We start from the raw sequence: 17,083 nt of genomic DNA, 5'->3' as shown, positions 1-17,083 counted from the left end.
GGAGATAAGGCTGCTTTGGGCTGGAGTGGCCCTGCCTCTCCGCATTGGCAAATGATGCCAGGACTGGAGCAGGAGTTAAAAGGAGGGGGCTCCACTCAGAAGGGGGCGACCTTGGGAAAGGAACAGGCTGTTGAGCTTTTCCAGTCTCGGCGGAAAGCCAATAGAGCCTCTGCCCTTTCTGAAGGAGGTGCGGATCTCTTGAGCTAAAAGGGGGGAAAGACTGAGACTTGCATTGAAGACCCAGTAAATGCTGAAGGAGACTATAATGCTCCCAGGGCCCTGTGAAGTAAGGAAGGCCCATATCCTGAAGGGAGCTGCCTACGGGGCTATTTCCTTGTTCTTTCCTTCGTACCTTTACTTGACCTCGTTTGCTTACTGCAGGCTGTTTTGTTGTTTCTCCTGAGAGGGAGGGAGACAGCCAAGAGGCTTTGTCTGGTGGGTTGAATGCTGGCCCGCTAAAAGGACATACCCTTGCAGCCAAAATCTTCAAACCTGGGTGCCTAAAATTAGGCACCTGAATCCACATTTAAACACCCAAATAAGTGGCCTGGTATTCAGAGCTGCTAAGCGCAATCAGCTCCCACTGAAGTCATTGGGAACTGTAGGTAGGTTTGACACACATCGGGTTTTCGACAGAAATACCTGGTCAAAAAAAGGACCCTGGCGGCTCCGGTCGGCACTGCTGACAGGGCAGTTAAAAGTCCAGTTGGTGGCACAGCAGGGGCCCGGGGCTAAGGCAGGCTCCCTGCTTGCCCTAGCTCCTCGCGACTCCCGGAAGCAGCCGCCATGTCCCTGCAGCCTCTCGATGCATGGGCGGCCATGGAGGCTCTGTGCGCTGACCTCGCCCTGAGGACCATCTCCGCAGCTCCCATTGGCCGAGAACCATGAGCAATAGTAGCTGTGGGGGCAACGCCTGTGGGTACGAGGGCAGCGCACAGAGCCCACCCACCCCCAACTGTCCAACACCCTGCCCCAGTCCCCTCCTTCACCCCAAACCCCTCATCCCTGGCCCCACCCCAGAGCCCATGCCCCCAGCCGGAGCCCTCACCCCCCCTGCACCCCAATACCCTGCCCCAGCCCTGAGACCTCTCCCACACCCTGAACCCCTCATCCGCAGCCCCACCCCAGAGCTCTCACCCCCATCACGCACCCCAGCCCTGAGGGCACGAGGACAGCGCACAGAGCCTCCCTGGCTGCCCACGTGTCTAGGGGCTGCAGGGACCTGGCAGCCACTTCCCAGGAGCCGCGGTAAGCACCACCAGGACCCTGCACCCCAAACCCTTTCCCGCATCCCAACCCCCTACCCCAGCCCAGAGTCCCCTTCCGCACCCAAACTCCCTCCCAGAGCCCGCACCCCCACAACTGCCCAACACCCTGCCCCAGCCCCCTCCTTCACCCCAAACCCCTCATCCCTGGCCCCACCCCAGCGCCCATGCCCCCAGCCGGAGCCCTCACACCCCCTGCACCCCAACACCCTGCCCCAGCCCAGAGCCCTCTCCCGCACCCTGAACCCCTCATCCCTGGTCTCACCCCAGAGCCCTCACCCCCATCCCGCACCCCAGCCCCCTGTCCCAGCCCAGTGAATGTGAGTGAGGGTGGGGGAGAGTGAGCAACAGAGGGAGGGGTGATGGAGCGAGCAGGAGTGGGGCCTTGGGGAAGGGCTGGGGCGGGGTGTTCGGTGTTATGCGATTAGAAAGTTGGCAACCCTAGCTGTAGGGTCTCAGCACATCTTAATAGAAGGGCACTTATTTAGGAAACTAAATATGGGTTTCGGTGCTTAATTTTAGGCACCCGGATTTGAAAATTTTGGACCATGACATTCTTTGAGGATAAACTTTAAAGATAAATATTTTCTCCAATATTTACCAGTTACATGTATTCAGTTGTATACGTGAATTCAAGTATAAAAATAAAATGTGTAAAGAAACACATTAGCCATATCATTTTCAACTGTAATCTCCTCACCTCTCATAAGGATCAGCCACTTTCGCCAGTTTGAGTAGCTATGTTCAGTTTATCTAATTGCTCCAGTACTTTGAAGTGGATATGAGATTCTTCTTTAGTTCCTGTCATAAATGCTTCTGTGATAGTGGGGATTATTTCAAACAGCTGCCCTATTCTATCCCAGAGGTGAGTGCATTTTGGTATTGGGACAGGGGAGTGATTCCTGGTTGTATGTTTACTAATCTGATGTAGCCTGTCATTTCTGTTGCTGGCGTCACTGTAATATCTAGCATAACATGCTAACTATGTGAAGTTTGTAAAGCATTCTGGGTTCTTTTGGGGTGAAAGGTGCTATACAAATATAAGATAATATTATTATTACTATTGAATGGTTTCAATGTTGCTTTGAAAATTCCCCCCAAATTAACACTGCAGTTAGCAATCTGCCCTCTGCATAGTAGATCACAATACATTTGCTGCTTCAGAACTGCTCTGCTGGAAACAAGCTGCCATCTCCCAGAATGATTTGGAAACCTGATGGAGCGAGATGATGGGCTGTTTCATATACAGGCTAAATTGTTTTAGAAGAAAAGAACTGGAAAAAAAAAGCACTATTGTTTATGAGGAAATACAGGCAGGAAAAAACATGCCAGCCAAGGTTTATAACTTCCCCTTTTAGTGGTGTACATTGTGTTAAGGCTGGGAGAAAGGGATGGCAAAACCATTCATTTCCCTGAATAGCTCAAGGCCTTTATACAGTGCTGCTTGGAGATGTAAGAGTGCTTAGAAAGCCACTGCTTCATCACTTCTGCTCATTGATATCATTTACTATGGCTCCTTTTTAATTCTAGTGCAAGTAATGAGAGGAAAACACATGGGGCATTGCAAGGCAGGCAGCCAGCCTGCTCTGCTAAACTGCCCATTGCTCTCCTTGTAAATTTCAGTATCTTCCTCTCTCCCTCAGTAAACTCTGATTTATGAGAGCCTGGATGTAGATGGACAGTTTGTGATTGGATGTACTGGTCTCTTGTAGAGAATTTACTCCAGATCAACAGAAAATTATTTCTGAAACTCCTCTGGTCGTTAGTTTTGGTTAGGCAGCAGTTTAGGGAGAAGGTGTAGTGCCAAAGCGTAAGGAAAACTCCGTGTTACCTTTTGTCTTCTCGCTTACACTCAAACCAGATGAAACAATTGCTGCCCAGGCCCGTTGGACTCCACTGCCCACATCCCTGGCATAGATTATGTCTGTAAAACAGAGAGGGCATTTTTTCCAGCCACAAGTCCCAAAGTTCTGCCCATCTGTCAGTCACTGGTGCTTAAGTGCTATGTCTTTTGGATACTGTTTTTGGAGTTCCTTTCCTTCATCGCTGTGTTTGTTTGTTTTTATCTTGCCTGGTTTCACTAGGCTTTATTTGTGTGTGTATGTATTTTGGTTTGTGTTTTTATATGGATAGACTCTAATCGTTTTATTATTGGAACTGCTGCCTCTGTTTTTGCTCTAGATTGGCATTGTAAATGATACATCTTGGTGTATTTTTCCTGGTGACTCTCTTTTCAGTAAATAAAAGCATCAGTAATACATGCCTGATATGCAGCAAAACTGGATCTCTTTCCAAATACAGTATGGCTTTGGAGTAGTGATGGGCAACCCATAATATGTACCGAGGTGAATCCTCAAAATTTGGTGATTAGCCAAAGCTGCTCCTAAACATACTACATCAGCAGAGGAAAGTTCATATTGTTTAACTTAGGACAGGATATTGTCACTTGTCCTTTGGGCACAGACGGAGAGGAAAAACATTGCAAATACCTTATTTATCTTTTAGTTTTAAAAAAAAATCTTCAAATGTTTTATTTTGTTTGTGCATTATGGGTGAAATTCCCCCTTCCCCACACACAGCCTCAATAATCAGGATGCTGAACAGAAATGGAGAAAATATCAGCCCTCTCCACAAATCATGGGCAGATTGTAGGTCTGCAGTGCAACTCCTCTCTGACCACTACTCCAGCTGTGAACTGCCCTTTGGCAGCTTCTGGGCTAAGAGTGGCTACTGATTGTGTGCCCCCATGCAGGGGTTTTGAGTCATAAGATCCTGCATAGCTGCAGTTTTCCTAGTTCATCTCCCAATCCTCCCCCCCCCCCCATACTGGTCTATTTGGAGCAGCAGAGTGCACTCCTCTGAGGTGTGCAAGGGATGAAGAGGTTCCCTGTGAGATCACACTGTCCATAACCCCAACACTGGGCAGCAAAGAGTGGGGAGAGCCTTGCTCTTACTCTGTGTTGCTGTGACCTTCACCCTTTATTAATAGGTCAATAGACCCCTTGTTCAAAGTCTGCATACTCATAGACTTTAAGGTCAGAAGGGACCATCATGATCATCTAGTCTGATCTCCTGCACATTGCCAGCCACAGAACAACACCCACCCACTACCACTCTTAATGATTTTTTTTCCCAATAACCATCTGTGCTACACAAAGTATGATTTCTCTGGGAAATAATACTGCTCGCTTCATGAACGTTAATGAAACCCCACAACACCTCTGAGATAGAAGTAGATTATTATCATTCCCATTTTACTGATGGGGGAAACTCAGGCACTGAGTGTTTAAATCGCTGATCCAAGGTTAGCATTCAGGAATTCCTGGTTCCCTCTCCAGTATCTAATTTGCTAAATCACGTTGCTTCTCTGAAGTAAACACTTCTGATTAAAATCACTGCACATTTTGTTATTTCAACTTGTAGGTATCAATCACTTATGTTGTTATCACTGAAAATAATGTGAGTTGTCCGAGTTCAGCACTGGGAGATGTTGAGAAAGGCACGTGGTTGGAAGGCCTGCCTGTCCCTTGCCAGTGTGTGCCCAGTACAGTCAGAGGGGTTCCTTTCTTATACTCATTTGAATCACATCCGTTTCCTTTGATTTCCAGAGCTGCATGTGTTTTTTTTGCCCTGAGCCAAATCACAGGGGCTAACACAGTAAGGTTCAAATGGGCTCAAGGGAGAATAAAGTTGTGATAGGTGTAGGAAGGGGCAGAGCAAGCAAAGAGAATGAGGAGGAGAACAAACACATTCAGAGACAAAATTGAACAAATCAGGCTGTAGAAACTTTTGAAAGTTCCTGGAAGGCAAATGCATATAAAAGAGATAAGAAGGAAAAGATTTAACAGGCCGGTTCCAATAGAAGAATGAGGTGGAGGGTCAGGCTTTGTAGGGATTAGGATGATAGGTCGGCTACACTAGGTTTTAAAGGACAGGATAATGATTCACCTTGCTAAAAAGTCTGTGCAGCAGGAAGATCTGGGGAGTAGAGGTTTTTCTGTTTCTGTAAGAGTCCCACCGTGTTCCTGCAAGATCATTATCATCTGATTTGTAAATATTTCTAGATCCTCAGTTTAGGTAAGGCGTCATGTGCATAGATTTTTCACTGAATTTTCCAACTACTTACTGGTGAGAAGAGTTTGAGTTTTTCAGTGTCTCTTCCTATTCATTTTTTAGAGTTCATAAATTGAAATCCCATCCTTCGGAGAAAGATTATTCCTGGGGTTCCTCAACCTTTTTATTGTGTATGCTACATACTGATAGAAGGCTCTTCCATGTAAGCCACCTCTCTTCTCCTTTGCAATTTCATGGTCACATGATATCCCAGTGACATCCACAATAATTTCTCATGTGGAAAAGTAGTATTGGAAAAGTACTTAAGTATTTTTAATTGGCCTTAATTCATTAAGTGTGTTTTCCTTTCTGTAAAAAGGTATCCATGCTGGAGGAGAGCCAGCAACGTGACCCCCAGCTAACTCTCCACCGTCCACCAGCAGCAAGTGTTCCACCACAGTTTGTGAACTTCTGTATTATCATGCACAGAAAGACAAAGAACACACCATTGTTACAACTCCTTGACTTCTGTGTAATTGTTTTCTAGGCTACCAGATCTCCTGGGAGGTGTACAGCAGGAATGAATCTCGTCTGGCTCGCACTCTAGCCAACACAACCCTGGAATACAAAATCACTGGGCTGTCATCTCTCACCACCTACACTATTGAGGTGGCAGCTATGACTGCAAAAGGCACTGGGTTGGTCACCTCCTCTACCATTTCCTCTGGAGTGCCCCCAGGTTGGTAAAACTACAGAGAATGACCCAAAGTATACTGATTCCTGTGTGCGGCCGTATTCCAGGAAACACTGGTTTCCTGAGTACGGTAATAATAATGCTTTTATTTCTAACGACAAAGGCACAGTACAACATAATTAAAGAAGTATAGAAGGGATGGAGAAATGAGAGGGAAAGGTAATAGATATTTATTATAGTATCTTTCTGCATTTATAAAGTAACATCAGATATGGGGCGAGCAGTGACCATTATTAAAAAAATCCAAAAACCCCACAACTTTTGGGGCAAGGGAGTTTAGATGCTTTTTAAAAACAAAGAAAGATTTTTCTATTTGTAAGGATTAGAACTGCAGTGCACTTGGACTGTAAGATATTTGTGTGATGCAAATAAAAAAATATTTACAGAAGTGGGGAGTGTTGGCATGCGAGAGATCTTGTAAAAGAAGTAGTTCCACATCCTAGAGCTTAAGTTGCAATAGTGGGACCGCTAAAATGGGAGTGGCAACGTACAGCTACTTGTCAAGATGAGATTCAGGGGAGGAGGTCTCAAATGCAGTAACACTGTTTGACTTAGATCTGCTTTGAAAATCTAAATCACCTTGGCTATTTACTCCGAGGTGTCAGGTCTCCCTCTGGTGTTACCTAAGATTTTCATTTCCTCTAGAGGAGTGCATGCCCTGACTCCTTTTGTGCATTCCAATGTGGATGTGTCAGTAGGTTTAGACCAGTTCAGTGCAGTTCGCCTTCTTGCCAATCCTACAAATATATACCAATACATTTTGTCCCATTTTGGCAAGGTCATTTTACCAATCATACTTCCTGTGAGTGTGAAATATGAGTCAAGAAATGTTGTGTGTTCCTGTATCCTCACAACACATGCCATAAAAGTCTCCTGTTTTAATTTTGCAGGTTTTTTACATAGTGCAACATTATGAATGATTACTTATAATAATAATACTTAGTACTTTGGTAGTGCAGTTGGAGTTTCCATGCTGCTTGGAATACAATCTACAAAAAAATATATTTGGTCCAATTTTATCACCTTCTTGGGGTTTGGTAACTCAAATACCAACATAAAAAAACAAACGTCAGCCTAAGCTTTCTGCTTAAGCTTGGCTGATCATGGGATTTCTCTACAAAGACCTCTCTGTCCTATACCCCCATTTCTTCTGCCTAAAGAGTCACTCCCACCTAATTATATCCAGCATGTAGTTAACAAACCGGATCTGCCACACTGAGTCAGCAGATACTGGTCAACATTTCTCTGCAGAGTTCCAACACCTGCTAACTAGATAGGTTCTCAGAAATCCTTGCTACCCTATTCCAAGAACCTGCCATCTCCTAGACTCGTAGACATTAAGGTCAGAAGGGACCATCATGATCATCTAGTCTGACTGCAACTTGCAGGCTGCAGAATCTCACCCACCCACTCCTGTAATAGGCCCATAACCTCTGGCTGAGTTACTGAAGTCCTCAAATCTTGATTTAAAGACTTCAAGTTACAGAGAATCCACCATTTACTCTAGTTCAAACCAGAAAGTGCCCCATGTCCCACAGCGCAGAGAAAGGCAGAGATATTGTGGGTTTTTTGTCTATCTGACCCAGGGAAAAATTCCTTCCGGACCCCAAATATGGTGATCAGTTAGACCCTGAGCATGTGACCAAGACCCAACAGTCAGACACCAGGATCTCTGTCTCTTAATATCATTTATATATTAAACCTCTATACATCTCATGAGGTAGGTAAATATTATCTCCATTTTATAGATGGGGAATTGAAGCACAGAGAGTTTAAGTGATTTCCTTGAGGTCCCACAGCCAAGGCCGGCTCTAGGATTTTTGCCGCCCCAAGCTAAAACAATTTTGGCCGCCCGCCCCCGTTTTTTAATTACCCCACCCCTGGCCCCGCCTCAACTCCGCCCCTTCCCCAAATCCCCAGCACTGCCTCCTCCCCCCAGGCTCTCAAGCCTAGGAGGGAAGGAGAGAAGCGTCGCGTGCGCTGCGGCCACTCGGAGTCTCCCCCTCCCTCCCAGGTTTGAGAGCCTGGGAGGGAGGGCGAGTAGCGGTGCGTGAATCAGCTGTTTCGTGCGCCGTGGCGCACAAGCGGCAGCAGCAGCGGAGGTGAGCTAGGGCGACCGGGGCACATTTTTAGGGGTGGCATTCTGGCACCGGCCATGCCACCCCTAAAAATGTGCCGCCCCAAGCACCAGCTTGTTTTGCTGGTGCCTAGAGCCGGCCCTGCCCACAGCAATTCACTAGCAGAGCTGGGAACGGAGCCCAGATTTCCAGACCACCTTAACCACTAGACCATGCCTCTTTTTCTTATGTAACCTTTGTGGTGTGGTGTTAATCTAGATTCTAGGGTCCTCAAGACAGGGATATGTCATTTTATTAGACTGTAAAATGCCATGCATACATATGGTGCAGTATAAATAATAATATAATTATATATGTCTGTGTGCAAAATTAAAGTATTCGCTCTATTATAAGTGATATACTGTACTACTTGCTGAAATATTGAATGTCTACTTATTGATCTGCCTACTTGTACCCTAAATCCCAAAGTATTTCTACCCTTTTTAATTTGTTTTAATTTCTACAGAACTCCCCGGTGCCCCATCTAATCTGGTTATTTCTAACATCAGTCCTCGCTCTGCCGCCCTTCAGTTCCGGCCCGGGTATGATGGGAAAACCTCCATCTCCAAGTGGATAGTAGAGGGGCAGGTATGTACATGACAGAAATCTGTTGAGGTTTCTGATCAGTAAGAGATCATCTGAATCTTCCACTGCTACTCAAATCACATTTTTGATCAGCTTCAGATACAAGGTCTTGAACAAGTGACCAGTGGACTGATTGTTTTGGTGATGTTTGGTCTCTTGGGAGAGAAAGTAGAGGTTAAAACCCAAGAGAATTCAGAAGGGTTAGCCAAGAAATGGCAATGGAACAACCAGAGAGAGAAAGGGGTCATCTGTATGTTTTAATTTTTGTGCACAGGCAGAACAAAAAGATCAACAAAGGAAACACAGGAGCAAACTGAAGGTTTCTTGTACGGTAAATATCTTAAGACCCACACATAATATATATCTGAGAGGTCTCATCCTTTGAATAATTCAGATGGACCTATATAAGAAGCTTTGTATGTGTTTTCAGGAAAACATAAGATGAAACCTAAACTAAGCAAACTCTCTCTGTTTGAAGTCCAACATTTTGAAAAATTTTAATAAAGAAAACCTGATTTCAGATTCCTTTAGGTGAGTTTACAGACCAAGTACTATACCTTGGGTATTAGTTTATAGGCTACAAAGGGTAAGAACAGGATGAATTGCTTTATATAGTAAACTTCCAAACATTAATGAGGTTGTGTTATCAAATATGCCTGTGTTTCCTATCCAGGTCTTTAGATATGTATAGGGTGAATTCTCTTCCTTGTTAGTTTTAAACAATATTCCTCCTGGTTTCTGTCATTATGCCTTGGAGGAAATGTACGTTTCTCAGTTCTCCTGACAGATGAGTTGTGCTTCTTCTTTTCTGCCCACGAATCTTTATAAACAATATAATCTGTTTTTAAAACCAAATGTTGGCTTTCTTCAATCAGCGTCACCACTTTCGATATGTTGATACAATTCATTCACTTGGTAATGAGATCATTGTGAATTAATTGGTACATTTTGGTCCATTGACATACACTTGATTGCATATTACAAAGTGAAATGGTGAAACCTACAATCTGATGGTTTGGCACATTCTGAGCAGCGTCTCTGTCATGGAACACCACACGGATGTTGCTGGGAACTTGTTAATTCGTGAGCTACATTGGATCACAAAACATCATTGAAATAAAATGAATCTCAAAATCTTAAATCAGCTTAATAACAATTAAGGGCAAAACCCTCTCCTCTGCATCCATGGAGGGTCTCAGCTGCAACAGAGCTTAGAGGCCTTCTGTTGTGCCAGGTAAGGGGATTCTTGGAACCCCAACAGGAATCCACACAGTATGCGTGCTCTGAAGCCAAGCTCTGCGTGTGCTCCCTCACAAAGAGGGATTTTGTGGCCAGGGGAGATGCAGGACCTGGATGAGGAGTGGGACTAGTGTCTGCGAAATCACAGATCCACCAGCCATATCGTCCTCTGTGAAAAGGGGCTCACCAGTAGTGACTGTGGAGTAGCACTCATACTGCTGTGCAGCCTGGGAGTGAGGAAGGATTCCTTCTACCATTGGTCTCTCAGAATGTCTCCTCTGCACCAGACCCAGCTATTTGGACTTGATATGGTGGGAGGACTTTCCCATTAAGGCTTTAAAACTATGTTACAGCCCACAGTAATGATTTATAGTCTTTCTGATCTTTTCCCTTCACTGACCTAACTGCATTTTTTAATAGCATTATATTTGTGGACAAGGTCCCCTTTTAATTGTAGCATTCTATGAAAAAGAACCCAGCTAAATCAGGGATGCTTTGAGCCCGAGATTTATCATTCATGAATTACTGAAGGAATGTTTCCAGTCACTGGTGCATCTGCTGAAAGCCCCTGATGCCATGACACGGAAACAACTGCGAGTTTAAAAATAGAAATTGCTGGTCTGAGCAAGCCTTTCTTCATGCCTCTGGCAATATAGTGAGCTGAACAGCTTCTTTTGCTTCTCATGTTGTTATATTTTACCTTTCAGAGGCTCTGTTTTAGGGTAGTGTTTTTCCTTTGTCATTTCTACTTACATTTGAATATTACAGTTAAAGCATACATGGAAACAGCCTGTGGTTTTCAAATCTAAAGCTTTTACTGTTTCTATCAACTAGAATCAAATTTAAACATCTGATTTTTACAAAACTGTTTTAAACTGTCATCTCTGCAGCAGTCATGATGGTGGTAATAGCTGCTGTACCAATACAATTACATTTCATTCCTAAAATTAAAATAAAAAAACACTTAATGCTTCTTTGTGCATTATAGCAACATAATAGTCGCTGTGCCCAGAGGCTCCAGCTTCCAAATGATTCCCCTGTTGTAGGGGGATGCTCAGTGGTTGCCTGTGTAGGGGGCATTGCCAGGGGAAATGGGGTGTGGCTATTGGTAGCTAAAGCAGATTTGAGTAGCCTTTAGGTTGCTCTAATGTATGTCTTAGCTCCAGCCTTTGAACAGAATGCTCCATGATCAGAGGATTGCAAAGGCTGCTGTGCTGCCACAGCTGAGGCTCTGGCCTTCAACCTGTTATAAATGCAGTATTGTGCCTTAGGTTGTACACTGGTCCTGGATTCCATCACCTCTGGGATGACTGAGGGCACTTGAGGAATCACTGCTGATTTACTCTCGTGTAATTTCGATCAGAATCGGAAGTCAATATCCATAATGTGAACAGGAAGGTTTTACTACCTGCCAATACCTGGGTTCAACCTTCTGTAATTCTGCTGCCAGTGGAATCTTTGTCACCTGAGAAGTTGTGGCGGATGGAGTTCTCTATGCCGCTTTACATTGATAGTGATGTCCTCAGCTTTTCCAGGAGAAATACAGAACTCGGAATGGAGGTATTGGCATATAAGCAAGGACGAAATTGATTTTGCAATGCATTGTTTTGTTTGAAACTGTCTTCATTAGCCTGCACATGAACAAGGCTAGATTACTGATTAGGGTATCTCTTAAACTTATTTATAATTTTTTGGAAAACATAAAATTCTCCAACACAATTCAAGGACTTAATTCTGCAATCCTTACTTATGGGAGTAATCTTACTCATTATAAATAGTTTGATGGTCTTTAGTGAGACCGCTTGTGTCAGTCAGAATTATTGGACTGGTCCCAGCCATATCACATCACAATATCTGGTATAAAAAAAAAAGAAATACAAGCAGTAGGACTCTAATAGTAGCTACTTAGTTAAATTTAGGAACTTAAATAATTTTGGGGGTTTTTTTCAGCTTTTTAAAGTCTTTGGAGTTCCCCTTAAGCTTCATACCTGACAAACCCAGCTCAGCTGTGTGGGTATCCAGTGTACATACATACCATGGAGTGCTATTGCCTGCTGTATATTTGGATCACGAGCTTTCTCTTGTGCAGTATTAAAAGTGCTCTTTAAGTTTCAGTTTTCAGTGAGGGAGGTCATTATTTTTATATTCTAATGTAGTGGTTTTCAACCTTGTTTCATTTGTGAACCCCTAAAAAATGTCAAATGGAGGTGCAGACCTCTTTGGATATCTTGGACATAGTCTGCGGACCCCCACAGGTTGAAAACCACTGTTGTAATGAATGAAACCATATGGATGTGTGTAACTCTTATAATCAGGGAACAGATGTAAAACCAGGGGACTTAGGTGAGCAATCACAACCAGCTAGCACGGATCAAGTTTCAAATATTGAGAATCAATTGCTTGCAGTGAACTGTATGCAGCCAAGCTATACAGTAAAAAGAATGGATGAAAAAAGTACTGATTAATTTAGAATAAAGCGTCAGTCTGAGGAAACTGCAATACAGACACTCCCTGGGTTACGCAAACGCGACTTACAGAAATCCGGACTTACGGAAAAAGTTCTGTAAGTGCCGTAAACTTTTTTTTTCTTTTTGGCATAATTGTCGGAGATACGTTCCCGACTTCTGTAAAATTCGACTTACGCAAGGCGTTCCGGAACGGAACACTTGCGTAAATCGGGGTGCTTCTGTAAACTCATGAACATCTCAGGAATAGAAAGAGAAGGTGATTTTGTCAAATAAATTAATCATTGTGAATAATTCATTTAGGGCCAAATTGTGACCTGGCTAATGCAGTGCAATAAAGGGGTACCCCCTTGCAAACCCACACTGGCCATTTGCATCATGGGTAACAGTGCATTAGGACAAAGTCACTATTCCCCCCACCCCCATGTAGGTGGGCCGTTATGGTGTGGAAGAGGGTGGGACTGTATTGTATTAAGTATAGACATTGTACTATTCACTCTCTCCAGAGGTGCAGGGGAACAATCTCCCTCTCAGGCTGTAGCTCCGGGGGCAGCACAACAATGTGGGCTCATGACAAAGCATGACTGAGGTCTCAGCAGACCTAAGTATGCTATTGTACACTCACACTCCATGTGTTCTATGGGAACTTGATAACCAGGAGATTATTTTCCTTTATTTCTGCTGCTGCAACCATGGAATAAGTTTAATTTACTTTGAACTTTTGACTTCCTCCCCTGCACTTGGCCCACTATTCCATCTCTACTGGGTCTCCTTCCAATATTCCAAATCTCTGAGCCTCTACAAACAACTTCCATCTGTTGTTTGTAGGGCTGTCAATTAATCACAGTTAATGCATGTGATTAACCCAAAACAAATTAACTAGATTAAAAAATAGTTGCGATTAATCGCACTGTAAAAAAGATAAACAAAAGAAATCGTATTTTTCAATTCGCCTCGTACAAGTTCACTCAGTCCTACTTCTTGTTCAGCCAATTGCTAAAACAAACAAGTTTGTTTATATTTACGGGAGATCATGCTGCCCGGTTCTTATTTACAATCTCACCTGAAAGTGAGAACAGGCCTTCGCATGGCACTGTTGTAGCCGGCGTTGCAAGTTATTTACGTGCCAGATATGCTAAACCAGGGGTAGGCAACCTATGGCATGCGTGCCGAAGGCGGCACGCGAGCTGATTTCAGTGGCATTCATGCTGCCCGGGTCCTGGCCACCGGTCCGGGGGGCTCTGCATTTTAATTTAATTTTAAATGAAGCTTCTTAAACATTTTAAAAACCTTATTTACTTTACATACAACAATAGTTTCGTTCTATATTATAGACTTATAGAAAGAGACCTTTTAAAAACATTAAAATGCATTACTGGCACGCAAAACCTTAAATTAGAGTGAATAAATGAAGACTCAGCACACCACTTCTGAAAGGTTGCCAACCCCTGTGCTAAACATTCGTATGCCCCGGCCTGCTTAAACTTATGGGCTCTAAATTTTTACATTATTTTGTTTTTGAGTGCAGTTATATAAAAAAAATTCTACATTTGTAAGTTGCACTTTCACAATAAAGAGATTGCACTACAGTACTTGTATGAGGTGAATTGAAAAATACTATTTCTTTTGCTTATCTTTTTACAGTGCAAATATTTGTAATCAAAGAAAATAATATAAAGTGAGCACTGTGCACTTTCCATTCTGTGTTGTAATTGAAATCAATATATTTGAAAATGTAGAAAACATCCAAAAATTACAATAAATTTAAATTGGTATTCTATTATTGTTTAACAGTATGATTAAAACTGATTAATTGCAACTGTTTTTTATCTCACGATCAATTGTGAATATTTTTTTAATGATTTGACAGCCCTAGTTGTCTGTATATATAACAACACCCTGCCCCCAAAATGTTTCCTTCTTTCTTCCCATATGTGGTAGGAGGCTGAGTCAGATACGAGCAGGTGCAGGACATGTTATATTTGATTTTTGGATGTATGACCTTTTTAATGTCTAATACTGCATAAACTCTTTGAGCTAAAAACACTTGTTTCATAACATTGGGGAGCTTGGAATTCCAGCTTGCAAGTAATATGCTGATTCCCTCCTCTTGTCCACTGGTGTATCTCCACTGAGGTCAATGGAGTTACTCCTGGTTTACACCAAGGAAAGTGAAAGGAGAACCGGGACCTTTAATTCTAACTTTGGCTGGTATTGCGATATCAAACATTAAAATCTCATCACCCTGATTTATAGTAGATCGACATGGCATATTTCTTAAGAGGTTTATTAAAATTTATTAGCAGTAGTTTTCCTGTCTTTCATTTTGTACAGTTAAACCCATAGTACTGAAGCAAATTGGATTTCCAAACCAGAAGTACAAAACATAGTCAGAAGACCATTTAAAAACATTTTTAAAATTGGTTTTCCATGAAACAACCAGCATTGGCAAAGTAAAGAAGAGTGTGGTGTGGACATGAAGGCTTTATTGACATCTGTTCGGAATAACTGACTTGTGGCTTTGCCACTGATGAGTAATGTGGTCATTGCAAACTCATGTCAATAAATCCCTCCTATTGCCACACACCACCATGTACTCCAAGATACATTCAGTGCCTAATATAAAGGGCATGTATGCTACTGATTTTGGGGGGGGGGGGCAGTTCCCCATCAAAAATATGTTTTAGATCCTGGCTGTTGTTCCTCATTGTTTCATGTTTGGATTCTCTCCATGCTGCAGCCTAGTTTCAGTTTCATCCTGTTTCTCTCTTGCCGGATTTCCTGGGACACTGACACGAGTCATGTGTAAATGACACCACAGTGAGAGTGTCTTGCTGGGTGTTTTGCCCGTCCCATCAAAAATTTAGTAGATTATTATTACATTAACAGCTGCCAAGTTTGATTCACCGTGGGTATCAATAATGCTGTCACACAGTGAGTAGAAGACTTGTGGCAAAGTACGAGGTCCCACTGGGATTAGGTATTGCAGGATGTCGTGGTGTAACTGTCCCGTTTAAGGGGAGAAGGGGCCAGCCCCCCTCCCCCAGTCATAAATAATTAGCTGCTTCCCTGGCTGAGGGGATGGGACTAAGGGGGTCAGGTGATAGGCTAATGAACAGCTGGTCCTCATAAAAGAGCTGAAAGAGCTCAGTTTGGGGAGGAATCATTCCTGCCAAAGCCCTGAGCCGGGATCTGCAGGAAGTTGGGTACTCCAAAGGAACCAACCTGGGGGCCAGTGCTCTATCGTGGAGCAGGGAAGGATGCAAGAGCTCAACGGGGGCGGAGAACAGTACTTCAGGTGAACTAGCCCGGAAGGCTGAATGTTCTATACTGGAGCAGGGGAAGGGTAGAAAGATAGCGTAGAGGAACAGGGGCTCGCAGGTCAAGCTGAAGAAAAGCCCACCAGGGCGGAAGAACCTTTTTGTTTGTTGAGCCTTTTCTTACCCCAGAAGGGGTTAAATTTGTTTGTGACTTGGCTGGAGGGCCAAGCTACATCTCCTAACTGACCGATGTGTGGAAGGCTGAGGAGACCTACCTCAAGGTAGGAAACCAAGGCAGGAAGCACTGGCTGTGCCACACTTAAGCAATAGGAGTCTCTACGAGACGACCACAGGGTCTCAGAACTGGGGGAGTATGTACCATATGTGCTGAGCGAGAGAGAGAGCACACACAAAGTATTTCTGCTGGTTTGAGAGAGATTTCCTGTACATATAATGGAAAATAATGTCAGAACTGGAAAACAGATTTTCAACCCAGGAAAATATTTAAGTGCTACTACAATGTGGAGCCATAACCTCAGTGAGTTAAGAATGAAGTGGTAACTTTAACTGAGAATTACTCTTATTTCACGGGTTAAATCAAAGCCTCAGTGTCAATGGAGCTATTCAGATTCATCCATTGTATAAGGTACTTTTCTTGAGGTCATTTTCACTTTAGAGCTTGGTAAATAAAGTGTCTGGAACTCTGACAGTTTTATACCTTTGCCAATCTTTAAATCAAAAATGACTGAATCAATTTTAAGTATTCTTTTGTAAGGAAAATATTGCATCTGGGCTGACAACCTCTGTACCAAATTTCCTCCCAAAGTGACTTCAAATGCCTGTTTATAAACCTCTACAATGAAAACTCTGACATACCCTGAACTATAGCAGAACACAAGTTGCCTCTATAACATATACAGTATGTCTACACTACAGACAGACGCCCACAGCTGGCCTGTGCTTGCTGACTCCGGCTCAGGCTACAGGGCTGTTTAATTGCAGTGCAGACGTTTGGGCTAGGGCTGCAGCCCGAGCTCTGGTACTCTTCTACCTTGCAGGTTCCGACCCTGAATATCTACACAGCAATTAAACAGCCCCTTAGCCTGAGCCCCACAAGCACAATTCAGCTGGTACGGGCCAGCCATGGGGTTTTAATTTCAGTGTAGATATACCCATGGAAACATGTTCCATTTACAAGTATCAGGGGGTAGCCGTGTTAGTCTGTATCTACAAAAACAACAAGGAGTCTGGTGGCACCTTAAAGACTAACAGATTTATTTGGGCATAAGCTTTCGTGGGTAAAAACCTCACTTCTTCGGAGGTTTTTACCCACGAAAGCTTATGC

General features: G+C 43.5%; 1 protein-coding gene across 1 annotated transcript in view; it reads left to right on the top strand.

The window, feature by feature from the left end:
• The window catches only part of SDK1 (sidekick cell adhesion molecule 1), a 628,797-nt gene that overhangs the window by 495,429 nt on the left and 116,285 nt on the right, over positions 1-17,083 (top strand). The window contains exons 22-23 of the mRNA XM_029911274.1: positions 5,866-6,057; positions 8,656-8,777. Coding sequence (XP_029767134.1) covers positions 5,866-6,057; positions 8,656-8,777 — 314 coding nt within the window. The remainder of the gene's footprint in view (positions 1-5,865; positions 6,058-8,655; positions 8,778-17,083) is intronic.

This window comes from Terrapene carolina, unplaced genomic scaffold, assembly GCF_002925995.2.
Source record: "Terrapene carolina triunguis isolate 2854851 unplaced genomic scaffold, T_m_triunguis-2.0 Scaffold93, whole genome shotgun sequence".
In the NCBI taxonomy this organism is placed as follows: domain Eukaryota; kingdom Metazoa; phylum Chordata; order Testudines; family Emydidae; genus Terrapene; species Terrapene triunguis.
This window is presented reverse-complemented; position numbering and strand designations above follow the sequence as displayed.